The sequence below is a fragment of the Pelophylax lessonae genome, assembly GCF_965119305.1.
Source record: "Pelophylax lessonae genome assembly, chromosome: 3".
Lineage (NCBI taxonomy): Eukaryota > Metazoa > Chordata > Amphibia > Anura > Ranidae > Pelophylax > Pelophylax lessonae.
Window position 1 is genome coordinate 420,827,295 of NC_138770.1, and position 23,636 is coordinate 420,850,930.

The 23,636-nt window shown below is 41.0% G+C and overlaps 1 protein-coding gene across 1 annotated transcript in view; it reads left to right on the plus strand.

The window, feature by feature from the left end:
* Nucleotides 1-6,523: 6,523 nt before the first annotated feature.
* NCOA7 (nuclear receptor coactivator 7) overlaps nucleotides 6,524-23,636 on the plus strand; it is a 189,515-nt gene continuing 172,402 nt past the window's right edge. The window contains exon 1 of the mRNA XM_082252523.1: nucleotides 6,524-6,578. Coding sequence (XP_082108649.1) covers nucleotides 6,529-6,578 — 50 coding nt within the window. The 5' untranslated portion in view covers nucleotides 6,524-6,528. The remainder of the gene's footprint in view (nucleotides 6,579-23,636) is intronic.

Below are 23,636 nucleotides of genomic sequence, written 5' to 3' on the forward strand. Positions count from 1 at the left end.
ACATAGACATACAATACATACAGAGTAATGCCTAAGTGTAACATGGCATTAAGACAAAGTTATACAACACTAATATGATGAATAATTGCATATCACATGAGAGGTGGTGGTAAAAAGATAATATACGTCACATCCTAGAGGACTCGAAGACGATGCCAGAGACAAGGCTACTAGCGTCCCAGAGATGTTTCATATGACCCTGGAATATGGTTCATGTAGCCAGATGCCCTACATGTTTCGCTTGAATGATCAAGCTTCTTCTGGAGCTACTTGATCATTCAAGCGAAACATGTAGGGCATCTGGCTACATGAACCATCCCCTATTCCAGGGTCGTATGAAACAACTCGGGGACGCTAGTAGCCTTGTCTCTGGCATCGTCTTTGAGTCTTCTAGGATGTGACGTATATTATCTTTTTACCACCACCACTCATGTGATATGCAATTATTCATCATATTAGTGTTGTATAACTTTGTCTTAATGCCAAGTTACACTTAGGCATTACTCTGAATGTATTGTATGTCTATGTGCAATTATTTCCCCATGTGGGGGGTTTTTTCTTGTTTTTATTCGTCAATCAATAAAAAAGTTTTTTACTCTAAACTCCTATCTGTGCCTGTAAAGTCCACTTACTCTTCTCTAAGTTTTGATCCATTAATCAGGATGTGGCACATAGTTCTCTATTATTGTTGCGCCTCTGTTTTCTGCTAAATTGGTTGCGCACTCTCTCCATTTATTTACTCCAACTTAGTAACTATGCATAACTCCTGAGGACATCTAGCTGTAGTGTATGCAGCAAGGTCGCTGCTTCACCTTGCCACCTGTAATGTTCTGGTACCTTTGGGTACCCTAATTACTCTTTCATAAGTGTATGCGCCCCACCATTCTCTTTTGGTAAGGTGCGCATACACCTTTAAGACTGATGCTGTCATCACTGAGCGCCGGACTGGATGGCTATTTAGATCGCCGGCTCTCACTCACATGGGTTCATTCAAACTGCTTTGTGCCTTGATGCTAACCTGTCTTGAAGCTCTCATGCTTGCAAGCATACCTCGCTGTCGGAACCACGCTGCGCTGATCCCTGTATCCCGCTACCGGATCATCCGCTCTTGCCGAACCTCTCCTCTGCTACATTGCTATTAGTGATAAGTACCCCACAGGGGAAACCTCTATAACTTTCATACTAAAGCTTACACTATCTAGCTCTGTATACTAAGGACTATTACTACATCTGCATTATCTAAGATTGCTAGCTCTTGAGCCTACTACCACCTGTTCTTGCACTGGGTTGATCTCTCTTGTATGTCCACCTGCTACTCTGTCATCTGCTACCATACATGATTGCTAAACCTATCTGCATCCCATCTGCTACTATCTTACTTTCAAGAACATTTCCTTTCAAGTGTCTGTCATCTACCATCTCTACCCAACCTGTCTCTTCAGCCTATCATCACTGTGTTACTATATACATAAGTCACTCTAGGAAACATCTTATTGAGTGTGTGTATTTACTTGCTGAATTGAGATCATCCACACATGATGAGTCATTGAGAGTTGGGAATGGTGTCTCAGCGTTTCTCTACATGACTACTGAAGTGGAATATTTCTGCAGCTGAAAATCCACATCATACATAAAACGCAGGAGCGTTACACCACCGAAGTGAAGATATAAAAAGTGAACTATACTTTAGGTTAATCTTCAGGGTCTAACTTGGCACCCCCTTTCTTACTTGCCGTGTGTGCTAGCTCCTGTCCACTGACTCTCTCTGGAGTGGTCCCCTTCCTGGACAGACCCCTGGCAAGCTCCCTGGTACTCACAGACACTGTTTTTCCATAAGTTGCTCTGCCACTAGCTCCACCGCCAGTATCCTCTGGACCTCTTAGCTCAGCACCACACTTCTGGCCCACTAAGCTGACTGCCTTTGATCACTTTCCAACTGACAGGAGGAGAGACAGCCATCACCCTCTTCCTGGGACCTGGCTTCCCGCCCAAAGACACCCTGTCACATGTGCCCTTGGCTTTTATGACCAATCCTAGGATGCACCACTGTTGTGCTGTTCCACTGGGACAGCCACAAAAGCCTGTGTGTCACTGGCTGGGTTTCCTCCACTGTCCAACAGGCTCCCCTATTGGATACAGTGGGGACACCCCCCTCAGACCAGGCGAATCACACATGTAACAGGCCTAACTATTGATCAGGCTCTCCTGATAAGCAGGCAGAGCAAAAACAATGCTTTTACCTAGCACCTATCTAGGAGGGTGCTACACATGTAAGACCAGAAGTTCTTGAGAAGGGTTTAAGTATTGCATATAGGTTAGGGAGGGTGGTAATAGGCATAGAAACAACCATTAGAATATCATCCACGAAGAGGTAGCATTTATGTTCTCTGTCTCCACGCTCTATCCCCTTTATCTCCGGACATTCGTGAATTTTAATAGCTAGTGGTTCTAGAGCCAACACGAACAGCAGTGGAGACAGAGGACAATCCTGGCGAGTCCCCCTTTTATCTGGAAAAGGGTCTGAAGGATAGCCCTTGATCATTAGGGATGCAGTGGGCGAGCTGTACAATACCCGTAACGTGGACAAAGAATCCAGGCCAAAACAAAGCCGGGTCAGAACATAAAATGAATAGTCCCATGACAAGGAGTCAAAGGCCTTGCCTTGCGCCTGTCGGGACCCTTTTCCATCCCAGTCAGAGTGAATGGCTAAAATTATGTCAATAATTCTTCTGGTCTGACCTGATGCTTTGCAGCAAGGAATACATCCTGTTTGGTCGGGATGTATGTACCGTGCAAGAAAGGAGTTCAATCTAAGGGCTAGTATCTTTTTCAATATCTTTAGATCCACATTTATTAGTGATATTGGGCCGGTAATTAGAGCAATCACTATGATCTTTTCCAGGTTTTGGTAAAACATGTATTTACACTGTATTCTCGTGATCTGGATTGCAATTACTCTTCCGAAGATCATTAAAGTAGGCGCACAAATGAGGGATGAGTATAATCTCTAGTGAAGGGATTATTTTCCCGCCGTGCATCAATCAGACCATAGTAGTGTAATAAATGAGCTATCTTGCTGCTATTTTTTGGATAATTTTTGAGAATTGTCCTATCAGGATCAGACTTGTCTAGAATTCGATCTAGGGGAATGTTACTGTCCACCTGTCCCTGCACTCTAGGCAACAATACCTTGAGCATGGTGCTAAATAATTCCACTTGTCCTAAGTTTGGGGCGTAATAAGAAATTAGGGAAATAGGTTGATCATTAACGCGGCCCACCGCCATAATGTATCTGCCACTTTTATCTTTTATTATTGTAATGGGAGTAAATGGAGTTCTTTTTGAGAAGCATATTGACACCCCCCCCCCCCCCGTTTCTTTTCACGGCCAGATAAGTAATATTGTGGATAGCTAGCACTATGGATTCTAGGGGCTGAGGTTTTAGAAAAATGAGTTTCTTGTAATTGTTAACAATATGTCAGCTCTTTGTTTGTAGTAATATTGGAAAGCTTTGGTTCATTTGATTGGGGAGTTAAATCCGTGCACATTATGGGTTAAAATAGAGTATGTAGCAGTGTATGACCTAACCATTGTGGATATGAAAAGCACGCTCACCCTGGTATATACGATTCAAGGTCCAGAACCAAGGACAGAAAGTCGATGCCTCCTCCTCTCTCCGTGACAGGTCGGCACTGCTACAGCACAGGGTCAAGGTCCAACATAGGGATAGGGAAGAGAATAGGAAATAAAGGTAAGAAAATGAGATTAAAGACAATGTAGATGCCCAATGGCTAAGTATTCAAGATAACATTATCATTAAAACACATGCATAGTATTGGGCCGAGGCCCTCCTTGCGAACAAAACCCAGTGTACAAGGCGTGAAGTTGCCCTCACCATTGAATGAAGGCAAGATCACATAAGAGGCATGCATGTTCACCCCGGCCCACTATCCAAAACATCGAGATATGAGCAAGAAGCGAGGCAAATAAACAATAAAAAAAAAAAACACCCAAAACTATAAACTGAGCAGTAGCGCTGTTCGAGTTCCCACAGATCTCAGCCTCCAGCAAAGAACCCTGTGAAGTGGCTGATCACTAACTGGCAAAGTTTTGCAAAAGGGCCACATGACAGTTTCTTACACTGAACACTAAAATCCAGAGCTAGTCCGCAGCCAACTGGCAAATCTTTGAGACTTTAAGCTCGTCCAATCGAACTAGGAAACCGGAATGCTAACAGAGATAGTAGTGATTACATCATTACCATTGTCTCAAGCAAAGGAAAAGTTTAAGCACCCACCATAAAATAAGGGGAGAATAAGATGATAGGCCTCTCAGGTGTTCAGTGGAGATCTTCTGGCTGGTGATGATCGCTGATCTGACCATAGTGGTGAGAGGGGCGGGTCGTCTGACGTGGAGGTGAGGTCATCTGCGGTTCTCTGGAGATGATGCCTCAGTCCCACAAAAAGGCTTCTCCATCATGAAAGGTGGCATAGGAGTGGGACTTTCCTTTATATGTGAATGATAATTTGAACGGAAATGACCATCTATATTTGATTTGTCGATTCAATAGCTGTTGCAATAAAGGCTTTTGGTTTCTCAGTTTCTGTACTGTGGACGGGGCAATGTCCTTAAACAACTGTATAGGTGCGCAAAATAGGGACAGGTCCTGTGTCTTTCTTGCAGCTGTCATAAATTTTACCTTTATTTTGTAGTAATGCGGCTTAGCTATTACATCCTGCGGTAGGCAGTCAGATCAAGGAGCAGTCAGAGCACGATTAATTCTGTCTACTTCCATCAGTTCATGGATGGCCCCCTCCAGATCAGTGTGGGTTTCTGAAAGACCCCTTATACGCACATTATAGCGGCGTGACCTATTTTCTAGGTCCTCTATTTTGGCGTTGGCTTCCTCCAGCTTGTTCTGCAGTTCTGCGATCATAGTAGCGTTCTGGTTCACCCTAGCAGTTGTATTATCAACTTTAGTTTCAATTGCATCTAATCTGTCCCTTATGCTCTGAATATCACATTTGAGATCAGTAATTATGATGGAGCAGAGTGGAAAATCTTGCCAGGAGGACTGCATCCCCTGCATATGGGATCGGTTGTGGTGCAGGCTCATCTGAATCAGGGCTAGGATGGCTGAACAGCAGATCAGCAATCTCAGCCATGTTCCATCCTGTCCATGAAGGATGCAGGAGAGTCCGCAGGCCCTGGAGTGCCCTGGGGAATGGCTCACCCCTCTGGTCTCCTGTTCTCCTGATGACTGAGAGGAAAAGGGAACCCGCACAATGACTGGGGTTCAGATGATCTCGGGACCGGCGCATGCTCTCTCTTCCCCGGCGCCATCTTGGGAGACTATGTGTGTCCAGGGGGGGGGGGGGGGCACACTGCTCTGCACCCGTGGTGTGGGTAAAGCACATCAGTGTGAAAGCAGCCCTATACTATTTTTCCCAGTGTATTGCTTCACACTGACCAGAAGATCTCTTCTTTCCTGCTGCTGGCACCACTCTGGAGACCATTAGCCAGGATAAAAGGTGGAGTACAGTTGGTATCACTCCCCATGGGACAGGAGCCAGCAGTACAGAGGAGGCATGACTTATGCGGCTCTTGCTCCCTACTACAGCTCCAACTTTACAAATAGTGCCTCTGCATTGCACTCTGTTTGATGCTCTGGAATGGTGGGTTAGCAAGCCCAGACCACGATCTACCAGTCACCTGGCCGAGATCTACTGGTAGATCACAATCTACAGGTTGCTGACCCCCGGTATAGTGTTTTTATAAATGACACTTGTTCATAGCTTCTTTCCCCTTCATTAATTGTTATGTAAGCTAAAAATGCTCAGTACTTTCTGCCTCTGCTGACTGTTTTAGGTTCACAATATTCCCAACCATCTTTGAAGTCTACAAAACATCTCCCTCTATGGTTTTGAGATGAGAATGAGGGTATGTGTTATTTAGTCCTGCCCTAGGAAGACAACACTGCTCCTCTATAGATAGAGTACAGTAAGTGAGCGTTGTCACCTTGGGACAGGATGTGTATTATTTGGATTATTATTTTTTTTTTTTAAATGTTATTTGACTTTACTGCCGCTTTAAAGCCTTTTACCAAAATACATTATTAGTGAACATCTGAAACAGACATGTCAAAAAATACAAATTTCAGTTGCATGTTTTTAGGCCAAAACAAAATAATTGTCTCCTAAGCCTGGTGGTAAGTGGATTAATCCGTTCTTATTCAGATACTTGCAGTATCGCACAATATTAAAATAATTTCTGTTTTCCACGTGTTTGTTTTTCACGGCACAGGTTTATTTTTCTCTTGGCACATATCCTGTGCCATGTGACCCAGATGATCAGGGTAAAGTTTATAAATCCTACTGTCAGGGAAAACAGTTTATATCTGATCATACTGGAAACAGGTTGTCTGCTCCCTTACTTTAATTCATATTTGTATTGTTACGGCAGGAGGAACCCTAGTGGACATGATGCAGTGATTCGCTCTCCTGGCTCAGGAACTTGGCGGTTTTTATCATGGACAGCAAGGAAGAAAAGAAAGAGAGAAGACAAGGCTACTTTGCAAGGTCAGTTTTTTTTTACATTGATCAAGGTGCTCTTACAATTTATGCACAGAGCTGGCTCAGTATTTGAGCCATGTACTTCTTCTGGCCAAATGCCTAAAACATGGGTGTATCCTGCGGCAAGTCAAGCAGATAAAATAACAGGGCTTTCCTTCAGTAAATACTGTAAAATGGTTTTCTTTTTCCAGCCAGACAGATGAAAGAGTCATTATACTGTATTATCATTGTACTCAAACAGCTGATGGCTCGTAGACCGTCCCTTTATCAATAAAACAAGGGGAAAATCATGTGTTAGGAATGCTTTGCTTGATCCCATAGGACAGTCCCACCTAAAGTTGATATCTCAGCTGAGTTTAATCAGCAATACCAATAAATAAAGATTTTTTCTTTATTTATAGACATAAATGTTGATTTAAATAAGTTATATAGGCTGTTCACTTTGCAAGGGTAGTTGCACTTTGCAAGGGAATTTGCCTAGCAGTGAATGAGGTGAAGCTCTACTGATTTTCATTATCCATTCATGTGCTAGCAAAAGCATCCTTGCATGTGATTAGGTATTATTTGCAAAGTGAAGCCTCTGCGCATTACCTAAGCTCTGGAGCAACTGTACTTGCACAATCTATTTGCCTTTAGTAAATCAACCCCTAAGAGCCCATTCACACTGCCTGACAAGTCGCGGTCCGTCGCGGTCCATTGACTGCTACAGGAACCGTTCTAATAGGAGCGACACAAGTCGCTCCGACTTAGAAAAAGGGTCCTGTACTACTTCGGGGCGACCTCGGAGCGACTTGCATAGACATTCATTATATGAAGTCCGTGCAAGTCGCGCCGAAGTCGCGGTGCACAGCGGTGCACGTGACTTCACAGGTCGCCCCCCCCCCCCCCCCCCGAAGTCGTGCCGCTTCAGTGTGAACCGGCACTAAGAGAGCAATTCTAGCCAAAATGTTTTGTTACAACCCCTAAGAGCAGCCTTTCTCAACCCTTTCAACACAGAGGAACACAACAGGAATATTTTTTTTTTTTTAATTATCCTTGCATGTAATTGGGTATTCTTTACAAAGTGAGACTTCACTGCATTCACTAAGCTCTGGGGTAAATTCCTTTTCAAAGGGCAAATTCACTTGCAAAATGAACAGCTTTTTTGCCGTTAGTAAATCAACTTCATTGAGAGAACAAAAACGTATTCCTGTACATTTTCCTAATTTTATCTTAAACAACTGCTTTAGGGCCCTTTCACACGGGGCACCCCTTTCCATGGGGCAGATTAGATCAGCAGGGGATGTGTCTGCTGATCCCCTGCTGATCAAAGCAAAGCTGGCATATGACAGCTCCATATTTGCTCAGTTTCTGCAGAGCAGACACCGACCAAGCCTGCTCTGCTCTATGAACCAGCAGGGGTAAACAGACTCCCCAAGCGCTCCGAGTTAGAGTGCGGACCAAAAAAAAGAGTCCTGCACCATTTTGGCCTGTATGAGATGCAAATTCAGCCATACAAACTGTCTGGCTGAATTTGCATCGCACATACATCGCATGTGATGTGCACAGCAATGCGGTGCGAATTACATGTGATGTCTGGCATCGCACCAGTGTGAACCCAGCCTAACAGAAACAAGCATTAATGAATAAGAAATGTACCCAAGTTTGATGGATGTTTCTGTCTAATCATGATCATTCCACCAAGATAAGGTCAACAAATAGCTTGTCTGCTCAAATAAAACATTTTCACATATAGATCTTACCAATTGAAATCCAAAGATGAGGAAGCAGTGTGTGATATAGCACAGATGGTCCTCCTAGAATTTAAATGTTTTGTGGATATAGGCTAATAAATGCCATCTTGTAAAAAATCAATAGTGTACATTTTCAGTGGGTACCAGCAAACTGAATTATGCACTGTCTTTACATCTCTATGGGTCTCTAGCACCTTACATCTTTGTATTCAATTTCCAAGGTTTTCCTACCTACTGTGGCCATTGACAGGGGCAGTCTTATACTCTATGTTGGACTTTATGTTTATGTTAACCTATGATAATCTTATCTTAATAATGGAGTTCCAGGACATTAGAGTGTGTTTCAGCACACCAAGGCTAACCCATGACTAAGGCCTCATGCACATGCACATTGACGTTTGGCAGTGGCTGTTTTTTGGCGTCAGACTTTTCTTTCTGCAGCCAGTAAATTCCCCAGCATGTTATCCTATGTGTCCATGCACGCCTAGGCTGTTATCAGCAGTTTTTGGCAGGGGCATTTTCAGCTTGGAAAAACCCCCTAAAACTAGTGGGTTTTAAGAGGCCTTTAGTTATACTTTAAGGTCTGAGTGCTAGCTGCTGACAAGTGCCACGTGGCTATTGCAGGTGTGGAAAATCATCGAATTACCCATAGTAATAACTGGAACCAATCACAAGTGGAGCTACAAGGAGCAAGATACCTAGAAAGGTAATACGAAGAATTACTGGCTTTGTATAAGGTAGCTAGAACTGCTTTGTGTTTCCAAAATGTTCCAGTTAATTACTAAGCAGAAAAAAAACGGATTCCTCCAACATTACATGGAAGACCTATTTTCTCTACTGAACTCCCAAGGTTAAAGAGGCTTTCAAAACAATATACAGTGTAAGCAATACTTAGTATACTAGATGTTCTTCTAATAAAAACTAGAGTAGTTGCCTACAGCAAAAAATATATACAAAGATATCATTATGTTTTCTGCGGGGAACTGTTGTAATGCTGTAAGGCTATTTGTAGCCAATACAGCCAATACCTGTGTTCTGCCAATGTAGGCACTACCATCTAGTGCATTATCTTGAGACAAATAATTTATTGTATAAAACATGGTAAGTATTATACTCACAAAGTTGCAATTGTTAAAAGCGCATCACAGTTCTCAGCATGTTCCATCCAATGGAATCATCATATAAAACAGAAACTGAAGACCCAGTGGGCTGACGCGTTTCGAGGATTTCCTCTTCTTCAGAACCACCTGAAGGTCTTCACTGGGTCTTCAGTTTCTGTTGTATATGATGATACCATTGGATGGAACATGCTGAGATCTGTGATGCACTTTTAACAATTGCAACTTTGTGAGTATAATACTTACCATGTTTTATACAATAAATTATTTGTCTCAAGATAATGCACTAGATGGTAGTGCCTACATTGGCAGAACACAGGTATTGGCTGTATTGGCTACAAATAGCCTTACAGCATTACAACAGTTCCCCGCAGAAAACATAATGATATCTTTGTATATATTTTTTGCTGTAGGCAACTACTCAAGTTTTTATCAGAAGAACATCTAGTATACTAAGTATTGCTTACACTGTATATTGTTTTGAAAGCCTCTTTAACCTTGGGAGTTCAGTAGAGAAAATAGGTCTTCCATGTAATGTTGGAGGAATCCATTTTTTCTGCTTAGTAATTAACTGGAACATTTTGGAAACACAAAGCAGTTCTAGCTACCTTATACAAAGCCAGTAATTCTTCGTATTACCTTTCTAGGTATCTTGCTCCTGGTTGCTCCACTTGTGATTGGTTCCAGTTATTACTATGGGTAATTAGATGATTTTTCACACCTGCAATAGCCATGTGGCACTTGTCAGGGGCTAGCACTCAGACCTTAAAGTATAACGAAAGGCAATTTTTTTTTTTTTTTTTTTTTTTTTTTTTTAGTTTTGAAGAGGCATTAGAACCTCTGTTATGTTTTATTGCGGCCTGTGTCCCTGTTAAGGAGAATGACCCTCTCTATTTGTCCTGTTTACCATAATAATTGAAAGTGAAAAGAAAATCCCAAATTTTGGGTTGTCCACAAAAAAGTAATAGAGGGGAAATCTTCCAATGTAGCACTAGTTCTGGTGACCTGGGGGATACCCAAGGAATTCCTTTAATTTTCAGGGATTTCCTCTCACTTCCTGTTTGGCTATGGGACAGGATGTGAAGGGAAATCTCCTCAGTGGGACACAGATGGTGAAAAAAAAAAATCGTACAGCTGTTTTAGCCCTGCCTTGCTCTATCCAAAATGAAAAAAAAAAAAGGTTTTCCCTACGATTTTACTTTAAAGTATAATTAAAGGCAAAACTTTTTTTTTAGTTTTGGATAGAGTGGAGAGAGATTAAAACACCTGCTGGGTATTATCGCTGTGTGTCCCTGTAATGACCAGTACACACGATCCTCAAATTGTACGACAGATCATCCATTTTTTTTTTTTTTTTTTGGTTGCTAGTCTCATGTTGAAAAATAAGAGTTTAGTAAAGTTACAAAAATTCTCGTACAACAGAATAAAAATTCGGAAGTGATGTAATGTGTTGTAGTGTATTTGTATTGTATTTTCAAACAACAATTGTACTGATTAATCAAAAATCGTACGATCTGTTATTGTACGAGAAAACTATTTTGTGCTTGTCCCATCAGATAATGTCAGATGAACCGTCATAATCGGCTCTTGAAAGCTGTGTACTAATGAACGGATTATCATACTATCACTTTGAAAGCTGTATTTTTCATACGATTTATGGATCGTGTGTACAGGCCATTCGGGTGATTCACCCCCTCTATTTGTCATGTTTACCATCATCATTTAAAATGAAAGTAAAAGAAAATGCCAAATTTTGGATTGTCCCCAGAAATGTAATACAGGGGAAATCTTTCAATGGGGACACAAGTTCTGGTGACCTGGGGGTCCCAAATTTCTTAATTTCAAGGGATTTCCTCTCATTTCCTGTTTTTGCTCTAGGACAGGAAGTGAAGATAGATCTCCCCACTGGGACGAGGTGGGCAATAATAAACCTTATAGGGGTTATAGTCCTCCCTTACTCTGTCCAAAATGAAAAAAAAAAAAATGATTTGCCTATTGTTCGACTATAATAATATAATTCTGGTTCATATAAAATATTCATTATTCATGAGCTAAAATTATGTGAAATTTTGTCAACACAAATACATTTCTTTTCAATATGTCAATAGCTTTGTGTTGACACATACCATTGTAGTATGGCACTATTTTATATAAATATGTAGTTACAATGGGGCTGCCAATTTTACACTAGACACCTAGAACACTAGGCACTAGAAAAGTAAGGACTCATATCCATTGGCAGTCTGGATTCCATGTATGCATAATTGTTACAACCTTAAATTTTTTACCAGGACCCTATTACAGTAACCTTTGACCATGCCTGAGCTTAAGCGCTGCTGGTACATACCTACTAGCATATAGCTATCATATACAGAAATCCAATGGACTTGGACAGCTGTATTGACCGTGGATACAGATGTTGATTATATATAGTGACAAATACATTTTCTTCATTACACAATAAAGAAGACATGGGGAGATTAACTAAAGCTGAGGCTGCAAAATCTGGTGCAGCTCTGCTTTCCAACCAAACAGCTTCCAGGTTTTATTGCCAAAGCTTATTGCCAATCAGTTAGAAGCTGATTGGCTACCATGCACAGCTTCACCAGATTCCGAGTGCTCCAGTTTTAGTAACCCCCCCCCCACAGTTCTGAAAAAAAGGAGCACCAAGACAATACATGTTCACATTTTTCAAAAAGATGCCTAAAATCCACTAATTGTCTGTTTGACATGTTCCACTGATATCCATGACCATACTCCCTTGTCAGCTGGCAGCTGGGTATACACACACATTAACGCAGCTGTACTTGTAAGGTCCTACTGACAGATAGATGAGGGAGCAGCTGCGCTTGTAATTACACTTCTTGTTTCTACGAAGAACTATCAAGAGTTGTGCATTTTCTATTATTCAGATACAATTGTACTGCAGAAATTGGACAGTACAAGTACACGTCTTATCAGAAAACATTGTATACAATGTTGCAGGAATTGTGAAATGATTTAGAGCAGACTTTCCCAACCCTTTTACCCAAGAGGAACTCTTGAAATCATTTTCAGGTCTTGGGGAACCACTGCTAAAATCAGTTCATTGGGGTCAGTGGGAAATATACTTCTTACATTGGTGGCCAGTGGGAAGAATGCAACCCTTATGGACAGCTAAAGAGAATTGGTGTGTTGTGCAGTTGGTTCTGCCAAGTTGAGTTGGCCCCAGAATTATGCAGGCAACATTAGCTGGGAAGCTCAATAGCCATGGGTCAAGTATTCCCTAGCAACCTCTTCAGGAATCCCAGAGTTCCTCAGAACCATGGTTGGGAAGGGCTGATTTCGAGGGACATGTATGTTGCTGTCTTGCTAGTAAATGTGAGCTCATTCTGCAAAATAATTTCAGATTTTAATTTGAAAGAAGATAGCAAAGCATTAGAGTGGTGCTAAACACTGCTTTTCCAACACTTCAATTAGAGCTGAAGTTAATTTTTGTTAAATGCTTTTAAGTGCTATTTAAATGTAATGATTTTGTTCAGCTGCTACTACCGGTGGTCTGGGTGTAGTAATGCACCTTTTGTGGCATGTTAACATGCATTGTGTTGCTCATTCATGCACTATTTTTTGTAAAAGTGGATCATAAGGCTTGCCAGTGCTTACACCGTACAGTGTAGTGTGCTCCTGGACTGCAGGCAAGGTCCCCCATTCCCCTGGCTTTAATACTGCAGGGAGTGAGCTCTTGCTCTTTCCAACAGGATCCAGGGAATGCAGAGTAGTCCGTTCCTTCCAAGCAGTTTTTTGTTTTTTATATTTTTTACAGCTGTTTGTAAAGGGGAAGAGAGCACAGTGGTTAAATAAACCTTGCTGTTTTAGTGCAAGCTTTTGCTTTGACGGCTAAGTTCAGCACAGGCTGAAGGTGAAGGAATTGTGCATGTGCAGTTTTGCAACATGGAAGCCTGCTCACTCCTGGGATGCTGGGAGTGAGCTCCTAACAGAACCTTGGCTGTGTAGGTTGATCACCTTAGTGGGAGTTTTTCTGGCAGGCTTAGGAGATGCCTACCATTATCTAGTGCAGGGGGCTACAAACTTTATAAACAAGTTGCCAGTTTCCTGTCCTTCAGACTTTAGGGGGGCTGGACTGTGGCCATTGGAAGTAGAAAAGGTCCAGATGTCAGTGAGAAAAACAATGCCCCATCTTTGGTGGGAGGAACTATACCTAACATTGGTGTCATTGGGAAGAATTGTTCCCCCATTGTTGGAAGGAATTGTGCCCCATCATTGGTGGTATTGGGCCCCATCATTTGTGTCACTGGGAGGAATTGTGCCCCTCCATTCATCTCAATAGGGGGGAATAATGTTGGCATCCATTGTTGGCATCAGTGGAAAAAATACTGCCTCAAGGGCCAGATAAATGCAAGCAGGGCCACATCTGGACCCCAGGTTGCAGTTTGGAGACCACTGGTCTTGTGGCAAAGCCTTAAATCTAAGGACAATATTGCAATCCCGCACAGCATTTTTTAACACACTTAGGTCACTAGACTGCATAATCATATTTTCCTAAAAAGTGAATTTAATTCTTGATTACCCCACAGACCGGCACACCCTTGAAACATTACTACATGAGTAAATGGGAACAGATATTGAGTAAACAGTTGTCTCCAGAGGAAATAAATATAATTGGTAGACGGCCCACAAACCATCTATCTGCACTTTTTTTTAAGGAAAATCAATTCAAGGTCCTATATTATTGGTTTCACACCCCTGTCTTTCTACACACCCCCAATCCCAGCATATCTGAAGACTACTGAGGTGCCGCAAACATTTAGAAACATTTTATCATATATTTTGGACTTGCCATACAGGCATTTTGGCAAACAGTGGAAGCCCTAGTCCATGCTCTCCTTCAACATTAAAATTCCACTGGACCCTTCCATATGCTTGTTGGGCCTTCCCCTATGGACAGTATCTACACATGCCAGAAGGTTACTGCTTCATGTTCTTACTGCAGCCAGATGTTTATTCACATCACATTGGTGGCGAATGTTCAGACCAACCAACCCCTCATTAGAGAGGTGAAACTTATGGAAGTTCCTACTGCGAGATTAAATAACACTCTCACTATCTTCTAATGGGTATGGGATCCTGCCTTGATGCCTCCCTTTAGAATATATCCTACAATATCACTTATGAGAACCCAACTGACAGCCAAAATCAGATTCCTGATTTCTTTTATAACACCCCCAACCCTGTTCCTAGTTTTCCTACTTATTTATTGTAAAGATGTTTGTTCTTCTTGTTGTTTATGTTTGCTGCTATCTATTGCAGGCGCTCATCTTCAGGCCATGCTGCCCGGAAGATAATGCTAAATGTTACCAGTCATGGGACCTATATATTTTGATTGAATGACTTCTCTGAATATGAAGCCTTGACTTTGTGTACTAAATATTATGTGTCTTTGCCACCTGAAACATGCTTACACAATTGAAACAGGTCTTACAGTCAAATTTGAAATGTCTTTGAAATTGCTCTAATTTTGTACAAGATACCGAGCCAGATTTTGCTATGACTATTGTAAACTTTAAAATAAAAATACATATAAACTAAAAAGGTGAACTTAGCCTCTAAGGCTGAATATGGCTCTATTTGGGAGATTCTCCCAATGCAGTCACCAGGACAGAAAGTTAGGGGAACTCATTTTAACAAATATACCAGACAATAGAAATTACCTGTCCATGTATTTATTGGCATTTTTCCTTACTTCCTGTCATAGTGAGTGTTTTCACTAGGCAAATGGAGCACAGATATAAAAACAAAATCCTGACTCTGGGTTTCTCAACCAGGGTTCCATGGAACCCAATGGTTCCTCCTGAGGTTGCTAGAAGTTCCTTGAGCAATGAGCAATTTCAGCTTCTCAGATAAGTTCTCCCTGACACCATTGATCTTTTTAGCTATCTGTAACGAGGTAATTCTTCCAATGACCACAAATGTAAGATGCCTCCTTCCTACTGACCAATACACTAATGTATCATGAGTTGTACATATAGTAATTTTTGGTAGGGGTTCCCTAAAACCAGAAAGTTATTTTGAGGGTTCCTCTGTGTTGGGAAGGTTAAAAAAGGTTGCCCTGAGGGGTTGTAAAAAAAAACATTTTGGGTAGAACTGCTCTCTTAGGGGTTGATTTATTTAAGGCAAATAGACTGTGCACTTTTCACGTTCGGTTGCTCCAGAGCTTAGTTAATGATGTATTGCAAATAATACCCAATCACATGCAAGGAAAAAAAAAAACAGCCTTTTGCTTGCACATGATTGAATGATGAAAGTCAGCAGAGCTCCCCCTCATATACTAAGCTCTGGGGTAACTGCATTTGCAATGTGCACAATTTATTTACCTTTAGTAAATCAACCCCTTAGTCTTCTCTATCAAGTCAGAAAACCAATATAACACCTTGGGCTTGTTTGGCTGAGTTAACATACACTGCTACCTGTCACTGGGCTCTTAGTGGGATGGTCCTAAACCTGTGTTCACATTGGATGAAAAAGAGTGCTGGAGCCCACACAGAGGCAATGTAGACCAACAAGCATGGACGTCTGTATTATGCAGGTCAGTTAGTAGACTTGGACTTTGTGATTAGGGGGCATATAGTAGGATATGGAACGTGGGCTAGATGCTTCTTTAAAGAACTTGTACCTATACAGATAGTAGCAAGATGTGGGAAGATCTTAAGACCATGTTGAGCAAGGTTTTTATCTAATACATTACCTTTGCCACCTTTATAATAAAAGCAATATGTGAGTATGAGTGGAACTATTTAGGCTTTACCATAATTGGAGTACGTCATAGCAAAGTTAAAAATCTCTACGTTCATGATACGGTAGATGTTTTTTAGTGCCTTTTTTCCATGTAAGCAGTTGTCTAAGTCAGAGAAATAGAATAGATTGGGTGTGAAGAACATCACCCACAGGCTTGGGGCTACTATCAGCTGCTCTACAGTATATGTAACAAATTCCAAGACATTTTAGCACAATTGGTTTGCCGGTTCACCTCTTCTGTTTCTTCATGGTATGCCCCTAGGCCATTAGGTAGTTTATGCGGACATACAGCTCCTACCGGAAGGTCGTCCAGTTGACGTTTTATATTACTAAAAATGTTTAGTTGCACGACATATTACTCAGGCCTTTATGCCATGTTTTCTGTTGTGTACCCCCTGCGTGGGTGATCAGCTGTCATGTAATTTTTGCTTGCAACCCTAAAAATTATTGTACCAGAAAGATTTTTAAACTCAATATCCGGCTTGAAATGTGTTCTTTTACTTGCAATAGGATACCTAAGAAGTATAAAACTCACTTGTATTGTTGACTGTGTACTTGCACTGCTGACTGTGAATAAATTGGCTATTTTGATGAAGATTATGGTTACTCGTCCCTCCACCTACAGATTTCTGTAAAACTGGAGTGTATAAGGAAATCACAAGCTGCAGCGGTTAGTACAGTAATCTTGTCTGGTGATTCACGGGCACCTTATTGCTGAGAAGATTCTCAGCTTGTGGTTCAGTGGTAGTGAAGTAGCTACTTGTACCCTAAAGAAGATACAAAATCAATTGTAAATTGACTTTTCAAAATAGAAATAATGCTCTTCCCTATACTGAAAAGCAAGATTAAAAATTACGTAAAGCAAGATTAGAAAATCCGTACAGAGAATGTACTACCTTTGTAATATTATTTTTTTTTTTTAATCCCCTTCTTACATTCCAGGGTTATCCTCAAAAAACATAAACATTCGGTGAATCTAGCACTGTTCTGCTGCTTCTACCACTTTGGGACAAATTCACTATAGCACCTAGTTGGCAAATGGGTGAAAAAACGGTCACAAATGACTAAAACTAGTCAGAAACGGTATTCACTATAGCACGTGGTGAATATTTACTCACAAAATCAAATTCACTATAGGTCACATAAATCAGTGACCGTCTAAAGCAGTAGTAATGCTAGAAGCAGGGGAATAGCACATGGAAATAATGTTTATAGCCTAATCTCTGGGATTAAATGGTTCCTAAACATGTGGTATATGGTTTGGAGATGATCTGCTTTTACATTTCTTGAAATATTGTTGTGAAAGCAGAAATATGCTTGAAAGTCTGAGAAGAGCTAAATTCACCCTGTTTTCAGAACTCTGTACTGACACAACTGAGCATGCTCAGACTAGAAAACTAGCCACACACCTACTCTCATTTCGTTTTAGCCCCATGCTATAGTGAATTCCAAAATGTGTGAATGCCTAACAAGCGTGAATTTGTAAGAGCTAGCAAACTATGTACTATTTATATATAAATGCAAGTGTCAACCATTGATTCTCATTTTATAACTGTTACTTCCACAAAAACATCATTTTAATTTTAAGATGAACTCTTTAACTCCTAAAATAAATTGTCCTTGCTGGGTCTTCATGTTGCTTCTTATTCCTTTTTTTTAAACAATGCTAGTAATGAGTAATGTTTTCCTGTTTTTGGAATAGATATTATTTTTTCTCTCTCTCTCTCTCTCTCTCTCTCTCTCTCTCTCTCTCTCTATATATATATATATATATATTTATATTTATATATATATATATATATATATATATATATATATATATATATATATATATTTATATTTATATATATATATATATATATATATATATATAGAGAGAGAGAGAGAGAGAGAGAGAGACTACTCAAAAGAAACACTTTTTAATCAGAGTATAGCGACAGTCAATTTAACTTAAAATCTCCTCAGTTAAGTAGAAGAGGGGGTTGTTGATCACATTTAGCTGCTTTGGTGTTAATGAAATTAACCTTCCTAGCGGTATTCCCGAGTGTGGCTCGGGGTTCAATTTCAGTGCCAAAAGCGGTAACCCCCAGCCACAGTCAGGGTACCGCTAGGAAGATCGCTGGATCCTGGTAGAGGGGTCACTTACCTTGTCACCGGGATCCAGCGATGAATCCCGGTGGTGTGCGGCGGCGGATCTTCCTCCCGATGCTCTCTGTGCCCTGGCTTCCGTCTCCTGCGACGTGACGTTCGCAGGGGGGGTGGAACCGGCGGCAAATTCAAAAGTAAAACACACCAAACACACTGATACAGTACAAAATAAAATAAATTCACATTAGGTTACCCCCCCGTGCCCTTTCTTGCAGTTTTACTGTACTTTTTATGTATATATATATATATATACGTATATACAGTGCCCCCTTGAACTTTTTGACCTTTTGCCACATTTCAGGCTTCAAACATAAAGATATAAAACTGTAGTTTTTTGTGAAGAATCAACAACAAGTGTGACACAATCATGAAGTGGAACGGAATTTATTGGATATTTCAAACTTTTTTAACAAATTAAAAACTGAAAAATTGGGCGCGCAAAATTATTCAGCCCCCTTAAGTTAATACTTTGTAGCGCCACCTTTTGCTGCGATTACAGCTGTAATTCGCTTGGGGTATGTCTCTATCAGTTGTGCACATCGAGAGACTGAAATTTTTGCCCATTCCTCCTTGCAAAACAGCTCAAGCTCAGTGAGGTTGGATGGAGAGTGTTTGTGAACAGCAGTTTTCAGTTCTTTTCACAGATTCTCGATTAGATTTAGGTCTGGACTTTGACTTGGCCATTCTAACACCTGGATATGTTTATTTGTGAACCATTCCATTGTAGATTTTGCTTTATGTTTTGGATCATTGTCTTATTGGAAGACAAATCTCCGTCCCAGTCTCAGGTCTTTTGCAGACTCCATCAGGTTTTCTTCCAGAATGGTCCTGTATTTGGCTCCATCCATCTTCCCATCAATTTTAACCATCTTCCCTGTCCCTGCTGAAGAAAAGCAGGCCCAAACCATGATGCTGCCACCACCATGTTTGACAGTGGGGATGGTGTGTTCAGGGTGATGAGCTGTGTTGCTTTTATGCCAAACATAACGTTTTGCATTGTTGCCAAAAAGTTCGATTTTGGTTTCATCTGACCAGAGCACCTTCTTCTTTGGTGTGTCTCCCAGGTGGCTTGTGGCAAACTTTAAACGACACTTTTTATGGATATCTTTAAGAAATGGCTTTCTTCTTGCCACTCTTCCATAAAGGCCAGATTTGTGCAGTAAACAACTGATTGTTGTCTTATGGACAGAGTCTCCCACCTCAGCTGTAGATCTCTGCAGTTCATCCAGAGTGATCATGGGCCTCTTGGCTGCATCTCTGATCAGTCTTCTCCTTGTATGAGCTGAAAGTTTAGAGGGACGGCCAGGTCTTCGTAGATTTGCAATGGTCTGATACTCCTTCCATTTCAATATTATAGCTTGCACAGTGCTCCTTGGGATGTTTAAAGCTTGGGAAATCTTTTTGTATCCAAATCCAGCTTTAAACTTCTCCACAACAGTATCTCGGTCCTGCCTGGTTTGTTCCTTGTTCTTCATGATGCTCTCTGCGCTTTAAACGGACCTGTGAGACTATCACAGTGCAGGTGCATTTATACGGAGACTTGATTACACACAGGTGGATTCTATTTATCATCATTAGTCATTTAGGTCAACATTGGATCATTCAGAGATCCTCACTGAACTTCTGGAGAAAGTTTGCTGCACTGAAAGTAAAGGGGCTGAATAATTTTGCACACCCAATTTTTCAGTTTTTTAATTGTTAACAAAGTTTGAAATATCCAATAAATTTTGTTCCACTTCATGATTGTGTCCCACTTGTTGTTGATTCTTCAAAAAAAATTAAAATTTTATATCTTCATGTTTGAAGCCTGAAATGTGGCAAAAGTTCGCAAAGTTCAAGGGGGCCGAATACTTTCGCAGGGCACTGTATATATACGTATATATATATAGATATGTATATATATATATGTATATATATATATATATATATGTATGTATATATATATATATAGATATATATATATATATCTATATGTATGTATATATATATATATATATATATATATACACATATATATATATATATATATATATATATATATATATATATATATATATATATATACACATACTTTAACTTATTTATACATACATAAATACATACTTTAACTTATTTATAGTTATTTATTATATTATAATTTATGATTTTGTGTTTCAAACTTCATCATATTCGAGATGTTATAAAGAAGAACGCACAGTAAAAAAAAATCATATGTAAATAGTTGGTTTGGGCTGCTCATTCTTAAGAATTACATGCAAAATAATGGTACCGCTTTCAGCACCTAAAATCCGAAAGAATCATACCATCAGGGAGGTTAACAACAGAGTCACTCGATGGGCAACAATGAGATGATCTCCAAAACAGGAATGGTTCTACAGGTGAAGGCCACTGACATTTTCTTTCCCTACTCATCTTTTCTGACTGTTTTTCATTAGTTTTGCATTTGGCTAGGGTCAGTGTAACTAATGGTAGCATGAGGAGATACCTTGACCCTATAGAGGTTGCACAGGCAGTCCAACTCCTCTAGGGGGGCACATTGATTCATGCCATGGCCAGTAGGTTTGCTGTGTCTCCCAGCACAGTCTCAAGAACATGGAGGAGATTCCAGGAGACAGACAGTTACTCTAGGAGAGCTGAAAAGAGCTGTAGAAGGTCCGTAACCCATCAGCAGGACCAGTATCTGCTCCTTTGTGCAAGAAGGAATAGGATGAGCACTGCCAGAGCCCTACAAAATGACCTCCAGCAGGCCACTGGTGTGAATGTCAAACAATCAGAAACAGACTTCATGAGGGTGACCTGAGGGCCCAACATCCTCTAGTGGGCCCTGTACTCACTGCCCGGCACCGTGGACCTTGATTGGCATTTGCCATTGAACACCAGAATTGTCAGGGCTGCCACTCGTGCCCTGTGCTTGTGCTTTTCACAGATTAGAGCAGGTTCACCCTGAGCGCATGTGACAGATGTGAAAGGGTCTGGAGAAGCCATGGAGAACATTATGCTGCCTGTAACATCGGTCAGCATGATCAGTTTGGTGGTGGGTCAGTGATGGTCTGGAGAGGCATAACCATGAAGGGACGCACAGATCTCTACAGGCTAGACAATGGCACCCTGACTGCCATTAGGTATCGGGATGAAATCCTTGGACCCATTGTCACACCCTACGCTGGTGCAGTGGGTCCTGGGTTCCTCCTGGTGCGTGACAATGCCCGGCTTCATTTGACGAGAGTATGTAGCCAGTTCCTGAAGGATGAAGGAATTTATACCATTGAATAGCCCTAAGCTCGCCTGACCTAAATCCAATGGAACACCTCTAGGACATTATGTTTCGGTCCATCTGACACCACCAGGTTGCACCTCAGTCTATTCAGGAGCTCATTGATGCCCTGGTTCAGATCTGGGAGGAAATACTCCAGGACACCATCCGTCGTCTCATTAAGAGCATGCCCCGATGTTGTCAGGCATGCATACAAGCACATATGGGCCATACAAACTACTAAGGACCATTTTTAGTTGCTGCATTGAAATTTCAGGAAAATGGACTAGTCTGCTGCATCATTTTTTTCACTTTGATTTTCAGGGTGTCTTTGAATTCAGCCCTCTGTAGACTGATAATTTTCATTTCCATCAAACAAATGTGGCATCCTTTGATTCCTAACACATTACCCAGTCCATATCAGTATGAATATTCAACATGATATTTTTCTCCATTGAGATCTGATTTGTTTTCGAAGTGTTCCTTTAATTTTTTGGAGCAGTGTACAGTATCTCACAAAAGTGAGTACACCCCTCACATTTTTGTAAATATTTTATTATATCTTTTCATGTGACAAACACTGAAGAAATGACACTTTGCTACAATGTAAAGTAGTGAGTGTACAACTTGTATAACAGTGTAAATTTGCTGTACCCTCAAAATAACTCAACACAGCCATTAATGTCTAAACCGCTGGCAACAAAAGTGAGTACACCCTTAAGTTAAAATGTCCAAATTGGGCGCAAAGTGTCAATATTTTGTGTGGCCACCATTATTTTCTAGAACTGCCATAACCCTCTTGGGCATGGAGTTCGCCAGAGCTTCACAGGTTGCCACTGGAGTGCTCTTCCTTTCCTCTGTGATGGCATCATGGAGCTGGTGGATGTTAGAGACCTTGCGCTCCTCCACCTTCCATTTGAGGATGCCCCACAGATGTGTTAATAGAGTTTAAGTATGGAGACATGTTTGGCCAGTCCATCGCCTTTACCCTCAGCTTCTTTAGCAAGGCAGTGGTCATCTTGGAGGTGTGTTTGGGGTCGTTATCATGATGGAAAACTGCCTTGCGGCCCAGTCTCCAAAGGGAGGGGATCATGCTCTGCTTCAGTATGTCACGGTACATGTTGGCATTCATGGTTCCCTCAATGAACGGTAGCTTCCCAGTGCTGGCAGCACTCATGCAGGCCCAGACCATGACACTCTCACCACCATGCTAAACTGTAGGCAAGACATACTTGTCTTTGTACTCCTCACCTGGTTGCCGCCACACATGCTTGACACCATCTGAACCAAATACATTTATTTTGGTCTCATCAGACCACAGGACACAGTTCCAGTAATCCATATACTTAGTCTGCTTGTCTTCAGCAAACTGTTTGCGGGTTTTCTTGTGCAACATCTTTAGAAGAGGCTTCCTTCTGGGACGTCTGCAATGCAGACCAATTTGATGCAGTGTGCGGCATATGGTCTGAGCACTGACAGGTTAACCCCCTCCCCTCCCAAAGACAACCTCTGGATATGACGCTGAGCATGTGCACTCAACTTCTTTGGTTGACCATGACAGCGGGGAGGGAAAATTGGGCTGATTGGGCCCAACTTGGACATTTGCACTTAGGGGTGTACTCAATTTTGTTGCTAGCAGTTTAGACAATAATGGCTGTGTGTTGAGTTATTTTGAGGGGACAGCAAATTTACACTGTTATAGAAGCTGTACACTCACTGCTTTACATTGTAGTAAAGTGTAATTTCTTCAGTGTTGTCATATCAATATAGATATATTTATTTTGTTAACATATTTAAGATAGATAGATAGATAGATAGATAGATAGATAGATAGATAGATAGATAGATAGATAGATAGATAGATAGATAGATAGATAGATAGATAGATAGATAGATAGATAGATAGATAGATAGATAGATAGATAGATAGATAGATAGATAGATAGATAGATAGATAGATAGATAGATTCTCTGCAGTGTATATATTTTTGTATATACTGCCATGTGCCTTGTGTATGCC